The following is a 16,436-nucleotide window of genomic DNA, read 5'->3' as shown; positions in this document are numbered from 1 at the left end:
AAATTCATGCATTATACACATTATTAAATACAAAAAATATATATTAAAATATTATATTGTGACCGAACTTTTATTAAATAGTATAGACATGCAGCTATACTATGGTTTTTAAATTTTTTTGAATTTTTTTTTAAAGCTCAGCTAAATTGGGTTTTTTCGAATTTTTTATATTAGAAATCGTATAGCCGCACGGCTATACTACGTTTTCTCCTCATTTTTAAAACAGACATCGTATAGCCAGGCGGCTATCCTCAGTTTTGCCAATTTTTTCCAATTACGTATAATAGAAATCGTATGGCCGCCCGGCTATACTGGGGGTTTGCCAATTTTTTTAAACAGAAATAGTATAGCCGTACGGCTATACTAGGTTTTTTTCCTAATTTTTCAAAAAGAAATAGTATAGTTTAACGGTATAAAATTCACGTTTTTAAAAACAAAAATGTACAATACTCATATTGAACACGTACGTACATATTTTTCTTGTTTAGTACATGTATTCATATAAAATTTTCAATAATACACACAAAATTCATGTATTTTACACATTATTGAATACAAATAATACATATTAAAATATTATATTGTGGCTGAGCTTTTAAGTTGTACTTTGCCTAAATTTTGCTGAATAAAACACATATGTATAATTATAAATAGTATAGCCGGGCGGCTATACTGGGGTTTTTGCAATAGCCGCCGGGCTCTACTGGGTTTTTTTCCCAATTTTTTCAAAAGAATTAGTGTTTCGCACGGCTATACTGGGTTTTTTCCAATTTTTTAAAACATAAATAGTATAGCCGGTCGGCTATACGTGGTTGGTGCAAATTTTTTATATGTATAGCCGAACGGCTAGACTCGGTTTTTTTTCCAAGTTTTTCAAAAGAAATAGTATTTTGCAAGGCTATACTGGGTTGTTTCCAATTTTTAATAACGGAAATACGCTATACTCTGTTTTTCCAAACTTTTTTAAAAGAAATAGTATAGCCACACTGCTATACAGTGTTTTTTAATTATTTATAAAAGAAATGGTATAGCCGTTCGGGTATACTAGGTTTTTATTAATTTTTCAAAAAGAAATAGTATAGCCGTGCAGTAAAATTCACGTTTTTTGAAAAGCAAATGTACAATATTCATATTGAACATGTACGTAAGTATTTTTCATGTTTAATACACGTATTTTTTACAAAATTTTCAATAATGTACACAAAATTCATGTATTACACACATTATTGAAAGTAAATAATATATATTAAAATATTATATTGTGGCTGAACTTTTAAGTTGTATTTTGCCAAAATTTTGTTGAATAAAATACATACGTATTTTACTTGTATAGCAGCGAGGATATACCAAATTCATATCCATAACGGACAAACTAATGTAACTAGGAGTGTCCTCTTTTAATTATTTGTTTTTATTGAAGAGTATAGACGCATGGCTATACTACGGTTTTTTAAATTTTTTTGAAATATTTTTTAAAAGCGCTGCTCTACTTGTGTTCGTGTTTGATGTTGTTCACGTTACTTAAATTGAGAAGTTCAATATGAGGACTTGCATGATCAGATCAACCATTAGTTATATATATAAAATATGCATATCTGAGATGCATTATGTGTAGATGAAAACATGAGGTGATGTGCATTACAAATGAAAGAACCCTACAAAAATTTATTGTTATTAAATGAAAGAACCCTACAAAAAACAATTGCCTTAGGCATACGACATGCTGCGAGTCTAAATGAAAGAACCCTACAAAGAAATATATATATATATATATATATCGTCAAAAAAGAGAAGTGATTTAGTATGAGCTTGACAGGACCATTTCAAATAGGAAATGGTGATAACTGTCCCAAAATGAAGATGGTTACAGCACACTGATTTATAATTAACACCCATGTGCTGGCATGGTATTGATTTATGCTTTACAAACTTTTATTGTGATCCACACACGTGGCACAATACTGATTGAGAAAGAGTGATCCATTTAGATTAGCTACCTTAAACCAGAAATCACCTAGGGGCAAAGGCACATTTAATTCTGCAACTTTTTTCTAGCCACATCATCACGGCAACTTTTAATCAAAGGTCTAGATCACCTAAACTTCAGCAAAAGGTCCCATTCGATTATGTTTAATATGAATCTAATTATTTGTTTTCCTTTCTCCTTTACATTTCATGTAAAGTTAGAACTTAGAAAATGCTCCTCTATTAAAGTTTTTGAGTTCGAGTCCTAACATCCGTGTAGTTTGCATGAGTTTAATATATTATCATCATTCTCAATAAAAAAAAGGTCAAAAAATAAAAAGGCTTAGAAGTTCTTTTTTATTGTCATTAAAATTTTACTTTAAAGCATTCATCCTGGAAAAAGTCCTGCCAATACTTATGAAATTGCACTGTTGGAAAGAAAATCACTTTTTATTTTTACTGCATTATGAGCATGTTGAAACAAAGTTCTAAATAGTAGAGCTTTATCACATGGGGAAGAGTTGTGATCCTGATTTATTTATGCAAAGCAGAACAAGTCCAAAGCCACTTTGTGACTTTCTTGTTCACTGGCTAGAATCAATGTGAAAGCCAAATTTGTCTGCCTCCAAAAGGATATTGGTTGGGGTATAAAGTAAGTTCTGTCTTCTATTTCCTATTTTTCTTGTACTATGTTAACATTATTATATGCTGAAAGATTTCTTTTTCTTTTGGGGTCTGCATAACCTTAATTAAGTAATATCCGATCACGGATGAATGAAATGGTCACGGATTCACACAAAAATTTAATCCAGATTATCACGAGTTGCCAAAAACTAGTTGAAAATAATGGTTCTTGAGTGAAACGAAACAGAGGCTTATCTTAAATATCTGTCATTTTTGTTTTCTGCTTCTGAATTTGAGAGATTGATGCTGCAACAGGAACATGTAAATCTGTACTAGGCTTTTATAACTTAACACTAACCTTGATCTGACATCTTGGCTGTAGAGGATCAAGGAGCTGTCAAGTGTTCCTAGTTGCATTAGGATTAGGTTGTTCAATCCATATAGAATTAGGAATTCCATTATCTCTTGTACTTCAAATAGAATAGCTTCTGTACAAGAGTAATCGGATAAGTAGTGTATTTCTGAACATGCAAACCTCTTGAATCCTTACACGATTAGAATACCACAATTTCGTGGTTAAGACAATGATTTGTCTTACAGAACATACAGCACAGGACAATGAAGTACCCTTTTGTTTATCCACTTAAACAACTCATCTTTCAGCTAACTGAAAAGATCCTAACCGTCCTGTGTAGTCCTAGATCTGGCTAAAATGTATAGAACACAAATAAGGAAAAAAGAAAACCATATGACACTACCATATACTTGTAAGTAAAAATTACAATCACCGTAATTCACCTACTATGTACGTACATACGATGAAGAGTTACATTCTTCCAACGATTTCTACCACACCAGTGTTTTGTTACTTTGAAACTCTTTCTTTTTTCTTGTCTTGTTAGGGGGAAGGCCATGGTGTTGTCACATTGCTAGTTAATTTGGATTGGAGTTGCGCAAATGGTGGGGTAGCTACTGGAGATGAGTCTATTATTTTTTCTATTTTTGGGATGTGATATTTTGTGCTCTCTGTGAGAAGACATTAGCCATTCGAGGACAAAAAATGTCCTTCACATGTGAAGACTCCCCAGCGGGACTTTACAAATAGCTTGCACAATTATTGCTACTCCACTACCCAACCACTTTCCAAATCTCTCCACAAAATGCATAAAAGCCCAAAGGGTAGCCAAGAAAAAACATAAAAACCAGAAAGCATCTGTTCCAAGACAGGCCATTCTTTTTTCTGTAATCTGTTTCTGCATTACAATGAGCAACTCAAAGAAGCTGAGTGTGGCGCTCTCAAGCATCTTGGTGTTGATGTTTCTAGTTGATTTTGGCAGCTCAAACATAGACCAAGATAGGGCAGAATGTGCAGACCAACTAGTAGGGCTTGCCCCATGCCTTCCTTATGTAGGTGGTGATGCCAAAGCTCCTACACTAGACTGTTGTACTGGGATTAAAGAAGTGGAGCAGAAGAGCAAGAAATGCCTCTGTGTCCTAATTAAGGACCACGACGATCCGAATCTTGGCCTCAAGATCAATGCCACTCTTGCATTACAACTTCCTACTTCTTGTCATGTCCCTGTCAACATATCTAGATGTGTTGGTAAGCCCCTAAACATAAATTAAGAAATTTCTGTATATTAAAGTTTTACATAGTTAGATGCATGATTAACTATTATGAAGAATAGTTTGATCATTTTGGATGTTGGTGATGGATTCAGATCTCTTGAATTTGCCATCAAACTCTCCGGACGCCAAGATGTTCAGGGAATATGCAAACAAGACTGCAGCTAGCAGCACTGTCCCTATAGCCAGTGGTATAACAAATTTTCTTCTTCTAGCTGCATAATCTAAAGCTTCCAGTTTTGAGCTTTAAGCATAATTTTTGTGAATGGTGATTTAGTTTTTAGAATTGAATAGTTCTTCATCATCTAGCTGTTGAATTTATTCTGCTTGGTTTCTGTTAATAGGGAATTCTACAAGCAACGGTACAGTTGCTCAAACAAAGAGTGATGGTGTGAGCCTGGAAAAGAGATTGCTGGGAGTAGAGATGCTTTTTGGGAGCTTAGCCTTAATGTGGTTTTATACTTAACACCATGTGTTTTAGGCTTGATTGATATAAGCAAGATGACTTGTCCCTATTTTACCTCTGAGTGTGTGTGTGTGTGTTGTATTGGATTGGATGTATGAATCAATTGGAATCATTTTAAACGAGTGTGTCCAAGTTGATTTCAACCTTTTTTATGTCCTGTTGTAATGAAAAATTTATACAAATTTCTAGCAACTTACATCTTCTTTCTTCTTTCTTTAGTTTAGATCGTCCATCTAACCAAATTGGTTCGAAGTTGCTGTAAAGAATGTTATTGTACCTTTATGCTATCATAATTCTTTGACTCACCTAACCTACCTAACTCCGTATTTGGATCGGTTCATATTATCATCCAAATCTACACATGGACTCATCCAACAACAACAAAAATGCTACACGGACTCAAAAGTTTTTAGACCCACCTTCGCAGAGGAATGTCATGTGTAGCTCAAGCAAAAGTTAGCAACTTTTCTTACTCAAAAAAGAAAAAGAAAAAAGAAGTTAGCAGCTTCAACTCCTAAAACTAGGTCAAGTTTTTACCAAATTCAAATTTTTGATTGGTTGATAGACATGAAAACTGTTTTTATTAGTCACTTGAGAATTCATTGGATAAGGATAAATTAACTTCTTCTTTTTTTGTCATATGTGATACAAGTCATTTTATCCTCTTTTTTGTTTTTTTTTTTTTTGCTTTTATCCCAAAAATTTCTAAAAAAACTATTGGTGTTGACACATTTTCTGTACCTACCCACCTGGATGGATTTCAAGAAAAACCCATGACTTTCAACTAAAACCACACAGACCACAAATAAATCCAACCGCCCAAGTCTCTGGAATCCAACGGTGTATAATTCTCTAAGCCCTTACGTCCTGTATATATATATACCCAAAACCTTCCCAGAAAATCCAGTCTGCAAAGATATACCAAAACCAAAGCACCTTACTTTTTACGTTCAAAGGTCAAACTCGCACGCTCTCTCTCTAAACCCGACCCGGATATGGCATTGAAACCGAAAGCCCATCTGGGTCTGATCCCAATCCTCATCTTCTTCATCTCCATCAACCCCAGACCTTCTCTTTCTCTCTCTGAGAGCCCTGCAACAGTGTTCGAGATTTTACCCAAATATGGGCTCCCAAGTGGGCTTCTACCCGCGTCGGTTTCGAACTACACGTTGTCCGACGATGGCCGATTCGTCGTCGTTTTGGGGAAGCCGTGCTACGTGCAGTTCGAGTACTTGGTCTACTACGAGAAGACCATAACTGGCAAGCTCACCTATGGCGCGATCACAGAGTTGAAAGGCATTCAGGTCCAAAGGTTCTTGTTTTGGTTCGATGTGGACGAAATCAGAGTCGATTTGCCGCCTTCTGATAGCATTTACTTCACTGTGGGCATTATTAACAAGAAGCTCGATGTGGATCAGTTCCAAAATGTCCATTCATGCCGCAACGGGTTATCGGGTTCTTGTCTCGGGTCGTTGAAACGGGGTATTCAGGTACTTATTTATCGGGTTCTTTTGTTCTGATTATGTTTGGATTTTTGCGTTCTGTTTTTATTGAATTCATTTTGTGCGCCTTTCAATATGTGTGTGTGTTTATAGTGCTGGAGCTAAATAATATATATCAAAGTATATTTTAATTATTGGACTGGTCTTCTTTATTAAAAAGGATAAGTTTTCTTTGTAAAGATTCCCCCTTTGTTTATTTGTATGTATGTGCATCCGTACAGCTCTTGATATTTATCAGAGGTTTATTTCAATTCCTGGATAATTGACAATGGAGTTTACTCATCGAATATTGTGATAGTAATTAGCTCAATAATGTTTTGTATGACGTTCATGCATTGAATTAGAATGGACTAGGAATTGTAACATCTGAAATTGTCTCTGTATGTAAGATTCATGCGTTGTTACTTATCTTTCCAGTATTTGAGAAATCTTGAGTTTTTGGAGTAAGTCTAAGCATGGGTGTTGTGTCTTTTAGGGATAAGATTGTTGTTTCCTTGACTTAGTATTGTTAATTTAGAAAGTTAAGAACAAAGAAGGTACACTAAAAAAGAAACTCTGACAATGAAACAAGTAGGTTTAACAGAACTCTTCAATCAGGCGAGAATTAATCCTTCCATAGGGCATAGTTAATCTTTAAGTGATTTTGCTCTGTTGGAAAGCTTGGAAGAGATGAGAACCAGGTGTTGAGTGTGGTCTTTTATTGCCTTCAAAAGCAGGAAAAGGCCTTACAATCACATGATTACGAGTGACCAAGCTTTTGCTTGATCTGTGGAAAAAATGCAAAATATGATTATGAGGAGCTGATGTTAAAGGTGGTTTGTGTCTGATAAATTAGAAAAAATGTAAAGATGCATTAGTACCTTCTTACTCCAACATAAAATTTGATGGTTATTGAAGTTTCTTAATTATGGAGTGTAGTTGCTTGTCTCCGAGATGTTGAGCATTTCACCTACTCTAGGTAGCACAATCACCAATACTGATACTGATCATCATCATCATGGGCTCTCTTAAATACATGGGTCAGCCATATCATTCATGTTCCACTCTTTCTATTGTCTACAAGGCCTTGTTTTTCTTTCCCGGGTATTCCTTGTTCCCATATTATGTTGGGTCAATAATCTAAGTCTTTTACTTTAAGTTTTAGTTTCTCTCTCCTTGGTTATAGGTGCATCTAGTGGTCTATATTGTAAGCCTGCTGTCTCGTATTTTATTTATTTATAGGCGCCACTCCCATTGCTTAATGTCTTCGAAGTTCCTGCATCAATTGACAATCTTGCCTTCCTGATCTTTTCAGAGGTGATATCAAGAGATGCTGAACATTCTTGTGTTCTAGGTGTTCATCTCACTGAGATCACTTATTTGGATAGTTTCTTATTTGGATTTAGCTGCTAGATTGACTGAATATCTGCATTAAGTGAGATTTAGAGTTCAAAATTATTTTCCTATCATTTGTGTACCCCCTTCAAAATTGGAATATGTACTGTGAACTTCTCACTACTGATATGTATATAACTTCTTCTTGTCCTGTGGTGATTTGCAGCTTCCATCTCCAGTGGAAGATATTGAGATGCTAATTACTGAGTAGGCACCACCAAGTGGTTTTGTTGCACGTTGTAGTGGCAGAGCAAAGGCTCTCCGAGTTAGTTCACACGTTCAGGCTCACAACCCATTGAGTTTGGTTTTAGTAGAATCAAGTTTGTTATGTACTTACCGGACATGTTCAGTGGTTGTATTCCATAAGGGAATTTACCTGTGTTACTGTAACTGTGTAGTCTGTATCTGCTGTGTAAAGGAGTTAATCTTGTATATTACGTTTGATGTTAAAACTTGTATTGTACCCATTAACACCGATGAATGGTAAAAGATGATTTCGTCCATCGTGTTGCTTATATCTTAGAAGTGTTGTGGAAGAGTCTAAGGAAATTGGACGCAAAAGATCTCCTTTCTCTGACATCTATGTGAAAAGAATGCATAAGTATGTTTTTATATTAGTTTCATTAACTAAAAGATTAATCTGGAAAGATTAAAAAAGATGAATTAAGAAGTTAGCTCAAGATTATTCAATAACTAGTACCAGAGGTGCATGAAATATGATGTTTTGAATCTGGAGGAGGAAGATGATACGGTAGCTCTCTTTGCTTGTAAGAAGTCGAGATTACCTTCTGTGGGGAATGGAACTGATATTCTCCCTAATTCCACTCTTATGTCAATTCTTATCTCCTTTATTTTGTTTTCGGATAAAGAAAGTAGGAACAAGAATTTGACATTAAAGTGAACGTTTTTGTTACAATTTCAGCGGGGTTAGAAGCACTTTTTGACAATCAAAAGTGCTTTCTAGATAAACATGTTGCTTCAGAAGAACTAAAGGACTGCAAACTCCCCAAATTCCTGTATTGAAACGCAAGTCCAACTGAAGTATAAAACCATGGAATTTGACTCCCGTTGTCAACATCTTGGCTGCTCTTGTTATCTGCATCGACACCAATCATTTGCTTAGGAATTGGAAATATAACAGGACATTTACTTGTTGAAATAACAGAAGATTCAATTGGGAGGAGCAGGACAATCAAATAACAGAGCATTTAGTGCTCAGAGAGTCTGCATTGCATTCTATAACTACTGTGATGAGCAGAACATTGAAGGGTGAGTAACTTCAAAAATATCATATGAAGTAGACTACTTTTTATCTGCAATATATGTCTGTGAATTTATACATATAATTTATATTTGAAGACTGCTATATTCTGAAATGCTTGTGGATTTTATTACTTTTTTAACTGAAAGAATAGTCTTAAAGAAAACGAAGACATAATTTAGTGCCTTACATTAGTAACAAAACAAAGAAGAGAAACATTAAAAGTATAAAGTACAAGATATAAGATTCTTAGTGACCGTTTGGCATTGCATATTTGGGGTAATAAGTGACCGTTTGGTAAACTATAAGAAAATTATTTATTGTTAAAAATTTCTATGAGAGAAAACTATAAGAGGAAACAGCTAATGAGGTGCTTTTATTTTCTGATTATACGAGAATCAATTTCAAAGAGGCGTTTGGGCTTAATGATTATGCGGGAATCATTACCAACACTTTTAACAAAAAGTTTACCAAATGCCAAACTACTTTCTATAACAGCTGATTTCTCTCACAACAAATCTAACATAGATTATTTTCACAGCACATCAATGACAACCTGGCTTTAAAATATATTATAATTTTTTATTTGTTAAATTATACTTTTTTTAAATTGTTTATAAATTTGTCTTTAAAAAATAGCATAATTTTTTTAAATGTTTTTAAAAAAAAACTGAAATTAGCAAAATACACTTGAAAAGAACTCACATGTTATTATTTTCAAATTGTACTACCAGACACGTTTTCATTGTTTGTATTTTCTAAAGATGTTTTCTAATTAATATATCAGACGTTTATTCTCTGAAAATATTCTAAGAAAACATTTTTCTAAAACGTTACCGAACGGCCCTTACATAAGGAAAAAAGAAACTTGAAAGATGCTAATCTCTGCAGCTCCTAAGCATTAAAGGACCAGAAACGCCCCAAAATCCTACAATGAACCCAAAAAAAAAAAAAATGAAACCATGGAATTTTTTGCCCATTCTCCTCATCTTGAGTGTTCTTATTATCTCTATCGACACCATTACTTGGTCTGTACTCATTTGGACGCGGGGCACCGAAAATTTTAAGCTTCCCCTCAAATACTGAGGCATTGAAGCGTTGGAGCTGAGTACTTTTTGGTATTGGCCCTTCCAGATTTGATCAGTGAGCTCAAAACCACTTAAATCCAAAGAGTTAGGTGATCAACCTGCACTAGCATGTTTCTTTGTTGATGTGCTGTTTAGTTACGTTGCGTACAGGTTCTTATAAAATATGGAGCAAATCAAAGAGTTAGAACAAGCAAAGCCCAGAAGAATAAGGAAGATAGAATTGTCCTTGAAAATTCAAGGCCGGTTCACATAAATAAAGATGCTCTACTTCCACAAGCCATTGGAGATGCAGACATAAATCTTAATGAATAAAGCATGTTCTTCGCAAGCTACTTATTCATGTGTACATATTGCAAGCTTCTCTAATCCTCAGATACCACTAGACATGTTGACCATAGAAATCTTGGATGGTTTTCCTCTTATATATACATTATGATTTTGGCAACAAAAACTTCAAAGTCTTCATTAGTTATTCCTTCTTTTTTTAGTTGAGTTGAAACGGTACAGAAAAAACAAACATAGAGTCGAAGACTCTTAAGAAATATTTAATTACGATTGCAGAGACTAGGACTTCATTGTATAGAATCAGCCTGGTATTCCTTCTTTTTTCTTCCGAGAATGGTAGCTGCCGATTGATGTGAGTCCCACAGTAAGCCCATCAGCCAATGGCTGACATAGACAAGTACTGCACTGTATTGAATCTGCAGCTCCTGCATACCTTCTTGTCGCATTGGAGAATGCTGGAGATGGTCGACCTTAACAAGTAAAGCTGTTTTCTCCCTAGTTTATAGTTTTTCTTTTAATCTATTCAAGTAAATTTAATCCAAGGAAATTTGTTGCTGAAACACACTTAGCTTTGTAAACATATAAGAAGAGTATCTATTGTTTGTTCATGTAAAATTGCTTCTATTTGCCAATCAAGGATATTAAAGATATTCGCATTCATCTTAATAGGTTGGAGTTTCTGCAACATAGGTGGGTTGCTCAATCTGTTACTATCTTGGGAACAGAATTGTCGACGGGCAGAACCTCGGGGGAGATAAGAGCAAGGTATTGAGCATTGTCTTCTATTAATTCAAAAACCTATCGTTACCTTGCCATTTTGGTGTTAAGGGAAAGGCTTTACTATCATATGATTATGAGAGGCTTCTCGATGTATTATAAATAAGAATGTTTATGGTTTGATACATTAGAAGGTTATATAATGATCCATTAACACCAGTCCCCTCTAAAACAAAATTTAACAGTTACTGATGTTTTCTTAAATATGGAGTGGCATAGATAACTCAGGCTTATAGAGAAACAAAGAGTCAAAGAGTGTAGGAAATAATAAGGATTACAGACAGGGACTTATACGATATGATGAGCCATAACTTATACCATATATTATTGCTATATTAACATAAAAGAAAAAGAAAAAAGCAACAGGAACAGGAAAGTAAAAGATCCAAAAGTAGAATTTAGCTTCTAAGTCTTCTCTGCATCCTGGTCATCCACACGGTGATGAGCCTGTCTTGCACTTTGCCTAGGGCTTGAAAACATGCATATCACGTCTTCTTAACCATTAAAGGACCAAACACTCCCCAGAATCCTATAATGAACCCAAGCAACACAGAAATATAAAACCATGGAATTTGATGCCCATTCTGATCCTCATCTTGATGGTTCTTATCATCTCCGCCAACACGTTAATTGATCTGCACTCATTTGGAAGTGGGGCACCACAAAGTTTAGGATTCCCTCAAATACAGAGGCGTTGAAGCTCTGGAGCTGAGTGCTTCTTGGTATTGGTCCTTCCAGATTATTGTATGAGACATTAAAAGATTTCAAGAAATTGAGGCTTGCCAATGACGCTGGGAGTTTTCCAGACAAATGATTCACGGAGACGTCCAATATCTCCAAGTTTTTTAGGTTGGATATTTGGTCCGGAATGCTGCCAGAGAAGTTGTTGACACCAAGATACAACACATGGAGAAGCTGCAATCGGCCTATCTCGGTAGGTATGCTGCCACTGATGCTATTGTTGTATAGGAATATGGACGGTGCAAGGTGAGACAAATAGTTGTACTGTAAAGCATGTGCATAAGACAAAAAGTTGTAATTTGTATCTTTGGCTAGAATCAGGGGTATTGAGGCGAAAATAGGCAATTCAAGATATCCCCGATCTAGTTGAGCTGCAGTTTGTTCCGATGCCAACATTGGAAGTCTGCAAAGTTCCTTTGGAAATTCACCTGAAATTTGGTTGAATGACAAGTCTAAATACAAGAGCCTTGGAAGAGTTCCCAACCAACTAGGAATTGACCCTGTGATTCTGTTATGAAACAGATTCAAGAACTCTAGCTTCTTTAGTTTAGATAACCATACCGGTATTTGTCCAGAGAACTCACAATGACTTAAATCCAAAAGTCGAAGCTTTTGGAATCCATCAAATTCAACTATGCCCTCGTCAGAGGGCATATCCTCACCTACAAAACTAGATGTCAATGACAGAAATACGAGACTTTCGCATCGCATCAGTATTTTCATTGCCCCTGTTACATTGGTCAGTGAGTTAAAACCAAGCGAGAGGAAGGACAGATATTTTAGTGAAAGGATCTCAGGTTGTATTTGTCCCTTGAGATGGTTAATGCTCAGTCGAATTGCTTTAAGTGACTTGCATGAGTAAAGGCTTGTTGGCAACATACCAGTGAAGTTGTTATTCATTAGATCAAGTTTACTAAGTTGACTAAACCTGGAGAAATTAATAGCAGAGATGTCTCCTTCAAAGTTGTTGAATCGCAGACTCAACTCTATAAGTTTTGTACAATTCATCAATGATGACGGCAGCAAACCTTCTAGTTTGTTTGCATAAAGGAGCATGAGTTTCAAATTGGAGAGCTTCCCAATATTAGCAGGAAGCATGCCACTAAAACCGTTAGAGTTGAGATCAAGGATAGTGAGAATGGTGAGGTTCACAATTCTATCACTAATGGCTCCATAAAGTGAATTAGCAGGTAATGCAATTTGTTCAAGTGTGGTAGCATTATATATATCTTCTGGAAGTAATCCTGAGAGGTTATTGTAACCAGCATGAAAAACCTGCAGTTGGAGACACTGCCCTAGTCCAGGAGATATATTGCCACTGAATTTATTGAGTGAAAAATCCAATAGCTTAATCAAGGGAGAAGAATGAAGACAAATGGTGGATGGGATAGAACCTGAGAAGGTGTTGTTGCTGACGCTGAAACTAGTCAAATTCCTAGCTTCTTGGAAAAACGAAGATGGAATTACACCATAGAAGTGATTGCTGGATAAATCAACCATCCGGATCATATTTCTGGATGGTAGAGAATCTGGTAGCTCTCCGGAAAGAAGGTTATAGCTCAAATCAAGGATCTCAAGATTATTCAAGGACAAGAAGAATGCGGATTGATCTAGTGAACCGTAAAGTGAGTTGTGGGATAGATTCAGGTACCTGAGATGTGTGAGATTTCCAAGTGACAAGGGAAAGTTACCTCCTTTGAGTCCTTTGGAGGGTAAGTCCACATCGGTGACCCAACCATCGTGATTACAACTAATGCCCTCCCAATGGCAACAATCAAGGGAAGTCCAATTTAAAGGAGGAGAAGACAGACTGAGGATGAAGGACAGGAGAGAGCTGCTTTCGGTTTGGTTGCATGCATGAATAATATTGGTAGATATAATGGAAGAGAATAGGAAGATGAAAAGGAAGCCATGAGGCATTAGGTGATCAACTTGCACTAGCATGTTTCTTTGTTGATGTGCTGTTTAATTATGTTGCTCACAGGTTCTTATAAATATGGAGCAAATCAAAGAGTTAGAACTTAGAAGTAAAGCCAAGAATAAGAATAAGAATGAGACAATATATCATTGTCCTGGAAAATTCTTGGCTGGTTTACATAAATAAAGATAAGATATTCTACTTCCACAAGCTACTAGAGACTTTGACATAAAATCTTAAATAATAAAGCATGTTCTTCGCAAGCTACTTATTTATACAATGATCCATTAACACATTGATAACTCAGGCTTATAGAGAAACGAAGAGTCAAAGAAGGTAGGAAATAATGAAGATTTACAGACAAGGACTTATTATATATAATATACCTAATCAGCCTCGACTTTCGATATTTAGTTGAAGAATGCTAGCCGTTGATGTAGCTCCACAGTGAATCCCACATCAATTAATGGGTGATACAGTTATACAGACAAGGACTGCAATGTATTGAAATTGAATCAGCCCCTGCATACCATCTTATAGTTTCCTAACAATTACTGTAAAGAAAGTGCTTGTCACCTCAGATATGAAGATTGTTAAACATAAGCTAACAGATTTTATCACCATCACCAAGCAATGGCAGTGTACTCAACTTCTCATAGTAATAACATATATATATATATATATATATGTGTGTGTGTGTGTGTGTGTACATAATTTCTTGGCAGTTCATATCAGTATTTTGTACATCTTCCAATTGGAGCTTCCCTTGCTTTGAAAGATGACTCTCTGTGTATACCAGAGTCTATTGATGTTGAGCTCACTCCCATTTCAATCTAAATCTGGGACGTGTGAAGTACTTTCCTTAATGAAATTATGAGCAACTTCTGAGTAACTTGATTCCTTCCAAAAATAAAAGTTAAGCAAAAAAATAACGAAATCATTTCCCATTTTTATCTCAATCTGTACTTTAGTTAGTTTCATTCAACTTAAAGAATAGTCTCGAATGAAAAAGAAGATGCCATTACAAGATCAACCAGTGCCTTACTCCATATCTCTATGGCTCCTTAAGCATTAAAGTACCAAACACTCCCCCAAAATCCTACAATGAACCCAGACACAACGAAAATATGAAACCATGGAATATTATGCCCATTATGCTCATCTTGATTGTTCTTATTATCTGTGCCAACATCATTAATTGGCCTGCATTCATTTGGAAGTGGGGCACCGCAAAGTTTCGGATTCCCCTCAAATGCAGAGGCATTGAAGCTTTGGAGCTGAGTGCTTCTTGGTATTGGTCCTTCCAGATTATTGTATAAGCAGTTAAAATCTATCAAGAAATTGAGGCTTGTCAATGACGCTGGGATGTTTCCATACAAATGATTCATGGAGACATCTAACGTCTCCAACTTTTTGAGGTTAGATATTTGGTCTGGAATGCTGCTGGAGAAGTTGTTGACACCAAGATCCAACACATGGAGAAGCTTCAATTGGCCTATCTCTTTCGGTATGTTTCCGTTGATGCTATTATTGTGTAGGTATATGGATGGTGGAAAGTAAGAGACATAGTTGTACTGTAACGATTGTGTATAAGACACAGAATTATACTCTAAACTTTCTGCACGAAGCTGGGATTGTGCAAATATAGGGAATTCAAGATACTCATGATCAACTTGACCTGCAGGTTGTCCGGACACCAACATGGGAAGGCTGCAAAGTTCCTTTGGAAATTCACCTGAAATTAGGTTGACTGACAAGTTTATATAAAAGAGGCTTGGAAGAGCGGCCAACCAACTAGGAACTGACCCTGTGATCCTATTATGAATCAGATTCAAGATCTGTAGCTTCTTGAGCTTAGATAACCATACAGGTATTGGACCAGTGAGCTCACAATAACTCAAATCCAAAACTCGAAGATGTTGGGAACCGAAAAATTCAACCATGCCATCATCAGATGGCATTTCCTCACGCAGAAAACTGTATGCTAATGACAGGAATACGAGACTTTTGCAATGCATCAATATCTTCATTGCCCCTGTGACATTGGTTAGTCTGTTATGAGCCATCAAGAGAAAGGACAGGGATTTCAATGAAATAATTTCAGGTTGTATTTGTCCCCCTAGAGTTTTCAGACGGACGGACCCTTGGCTCACCACTAGCAACATCGATATTATTCTCAACTTAACCACCTGTTTAGCGGTGTGGGGTTTTATAGAAAAGCCTCATATTATTAGGAGTGAAACCATTTATTATATGGGACTTTCTATTTTGTTAAGTTTTCGATGTGGGACTTGTGTATTCTTCAACACTCCTCATGTGGGGCCACTTTTTAGTGGACCACACGTGCAACCAATTCCACATCGGTCACTTTTTATTTATTTATTATTATTTATAAATTTTAAAATTTTAAATGTGGGGTTTGTTTGATTTTGATTCAATATGGGGTTTTTGTTTGATTTAGGTTTATTTGGGCCCAGTTAACCGACCCGCTACCATCCGGATCATATTTCTGGATGGTAAGGAAACTGATAGCTCTCCAGAAAGAAGGATATAATTCAAATCAAGGATTTGAAGACAATTCAAGGACAAGAAAAATTGAGATTGATGTAGTGAACCGTAAAGTGAGTTGCGAGGGAGATTCAGATAGCTGAGATGTGTCAGATCTCCTAGTGACGAGGAAAAATTATCTCCTTGGATCCCTGAGGGTAAGTGCAAACCGGTGACCCAACCATTTTGATTGCAAGTGATGCCCTCCCAATGGTAACAATTAAGGGAAGTCCAATTTAAAAGAGGAGAAGACAGACCGAGG

General features: G+C 36.0%; 2 protein-coding genes and 2 pseudogenes across 2 annotated transcripts; 2 read left to right on the top strand and 2 right to left on the bottom strand.

Annotated features, from left to right (window-relative positions):
• The first annotated feature begins 3,421 nt into the window (after positions 1-3,421).
• Positions 3,422-4,873, top strand: LOC103324911 (Bifunctional inhibitor/lipid-transfer protein/seed storage 2S albumin superfamily protein). Its single transcript, XM_008227058.2, has 3 exons — positions 3,422-4,192; positions 4,311-4,406; positions 4,560-4,873. Exons 1-3 carry the CDS (start codon positions 3,853-3,855, stop codon positions 4,679-4,681), a joined length of 558 nt encoding a protein of 185 aa, XP_008225280.1. The 5' UTR covers positions 3,422-3,852; the 3' UTR covers positions 4,682-4,873.
• Positions 4,874-5,576: 703 nt separating this feature from the next.
• Positions 5,577-8,060, top strand: LOC103324810 (transmembrane protein, putative (Protein of unknown function, DUF538)). Its single transcript, XM_008226958.3, has 2 exons — positions 5,577-6,171; positions 7,724-8,060. The coding sequence occupies exons 1-2, from the start codon at positions 5,677-5,679 to the stop codon at positions 7,766-7,768; spliced, it is 540 nt and encodes a 179-aa protein (XP_008225180.1). The 5' UTR covers positions 5,577-5,676; the 3' UTR covers positions 7,769-8,060.
• A 3,155-nt stretch (positions 8,061-11,215) lies between these two features.
• LOC103327937 (receptor-like protein 2 pseudogene) lies at positions 11,216-14,142 on the bottom strand (annotated as a pseudogene).
• A 286-nt stretch (positions 14,143-14,428) lies between these two features.
• Positions 14,429-15,657, bottom strand: LOC148921280 (receptor-like protein 2 pseudogene; annotated as a pseudogene).
• Between the last annotated feature and the right edge of the window lie 779 nt (positions 15,658-16,436).

The sequence above is a fragment of the Prunus mume genome, linkage group LG1 (assembly GCF_029339155.1).
Source record: "Prunus mume cultivar Tortuosa linkage group LG1, ASM2933915v1, whole genome shotgun sequence".
NCBI classification, from domain to species: domain Eukaryota; kingdom Viridiplantae; phylum Streptophyta; class Magnoliopsida; order Rosales; family Rosaceae; genus Prunus; species Prunus mume.
This window is presented reverse-complemented; position numbering and strand designations above follow the sequence as displayed.

Excerpts from the sequence above, each read along its gene's own strand:
- LOC103324911 (XM_008227058.2), top strand. The coding sequence starts at position 3,853 with ATGAGCAACTCAAAGAAGCTGAGTGTGGCGCTCTCAAGCATCTTGGTG. Across the intron at positions 4,193-4,310 it reads CAACATATCTAGATGTGTTG|ATCTCTTGAATTTGCCATCA; the intron begins GTAAGCCCCTAA and ends TGATGGATTCAG. Across the intron at positions 4,407-4,559 it reads CACTGTCCCTATAGCCAGTG|GGAATTCTACAAGCAACGGT; the intron begins GTATAACAAATT and ends TTCTGTTAATAG.
- LOC103324810 (XM_008226958.3), top strand. The coding sequence starts at position 5,677 with ATGGCATTGAAACCGAAAGCCCATCTGGGTCTGATCCCAATCCTCATC. Across the intron at positions 6,172-7,723 it reads CGTTGAAACGGGGTATTCAG|CTTCCATCTCCAGTGGAAGA; the intron begins GTACTTATTTAT and ends GGTGATTTGCAG.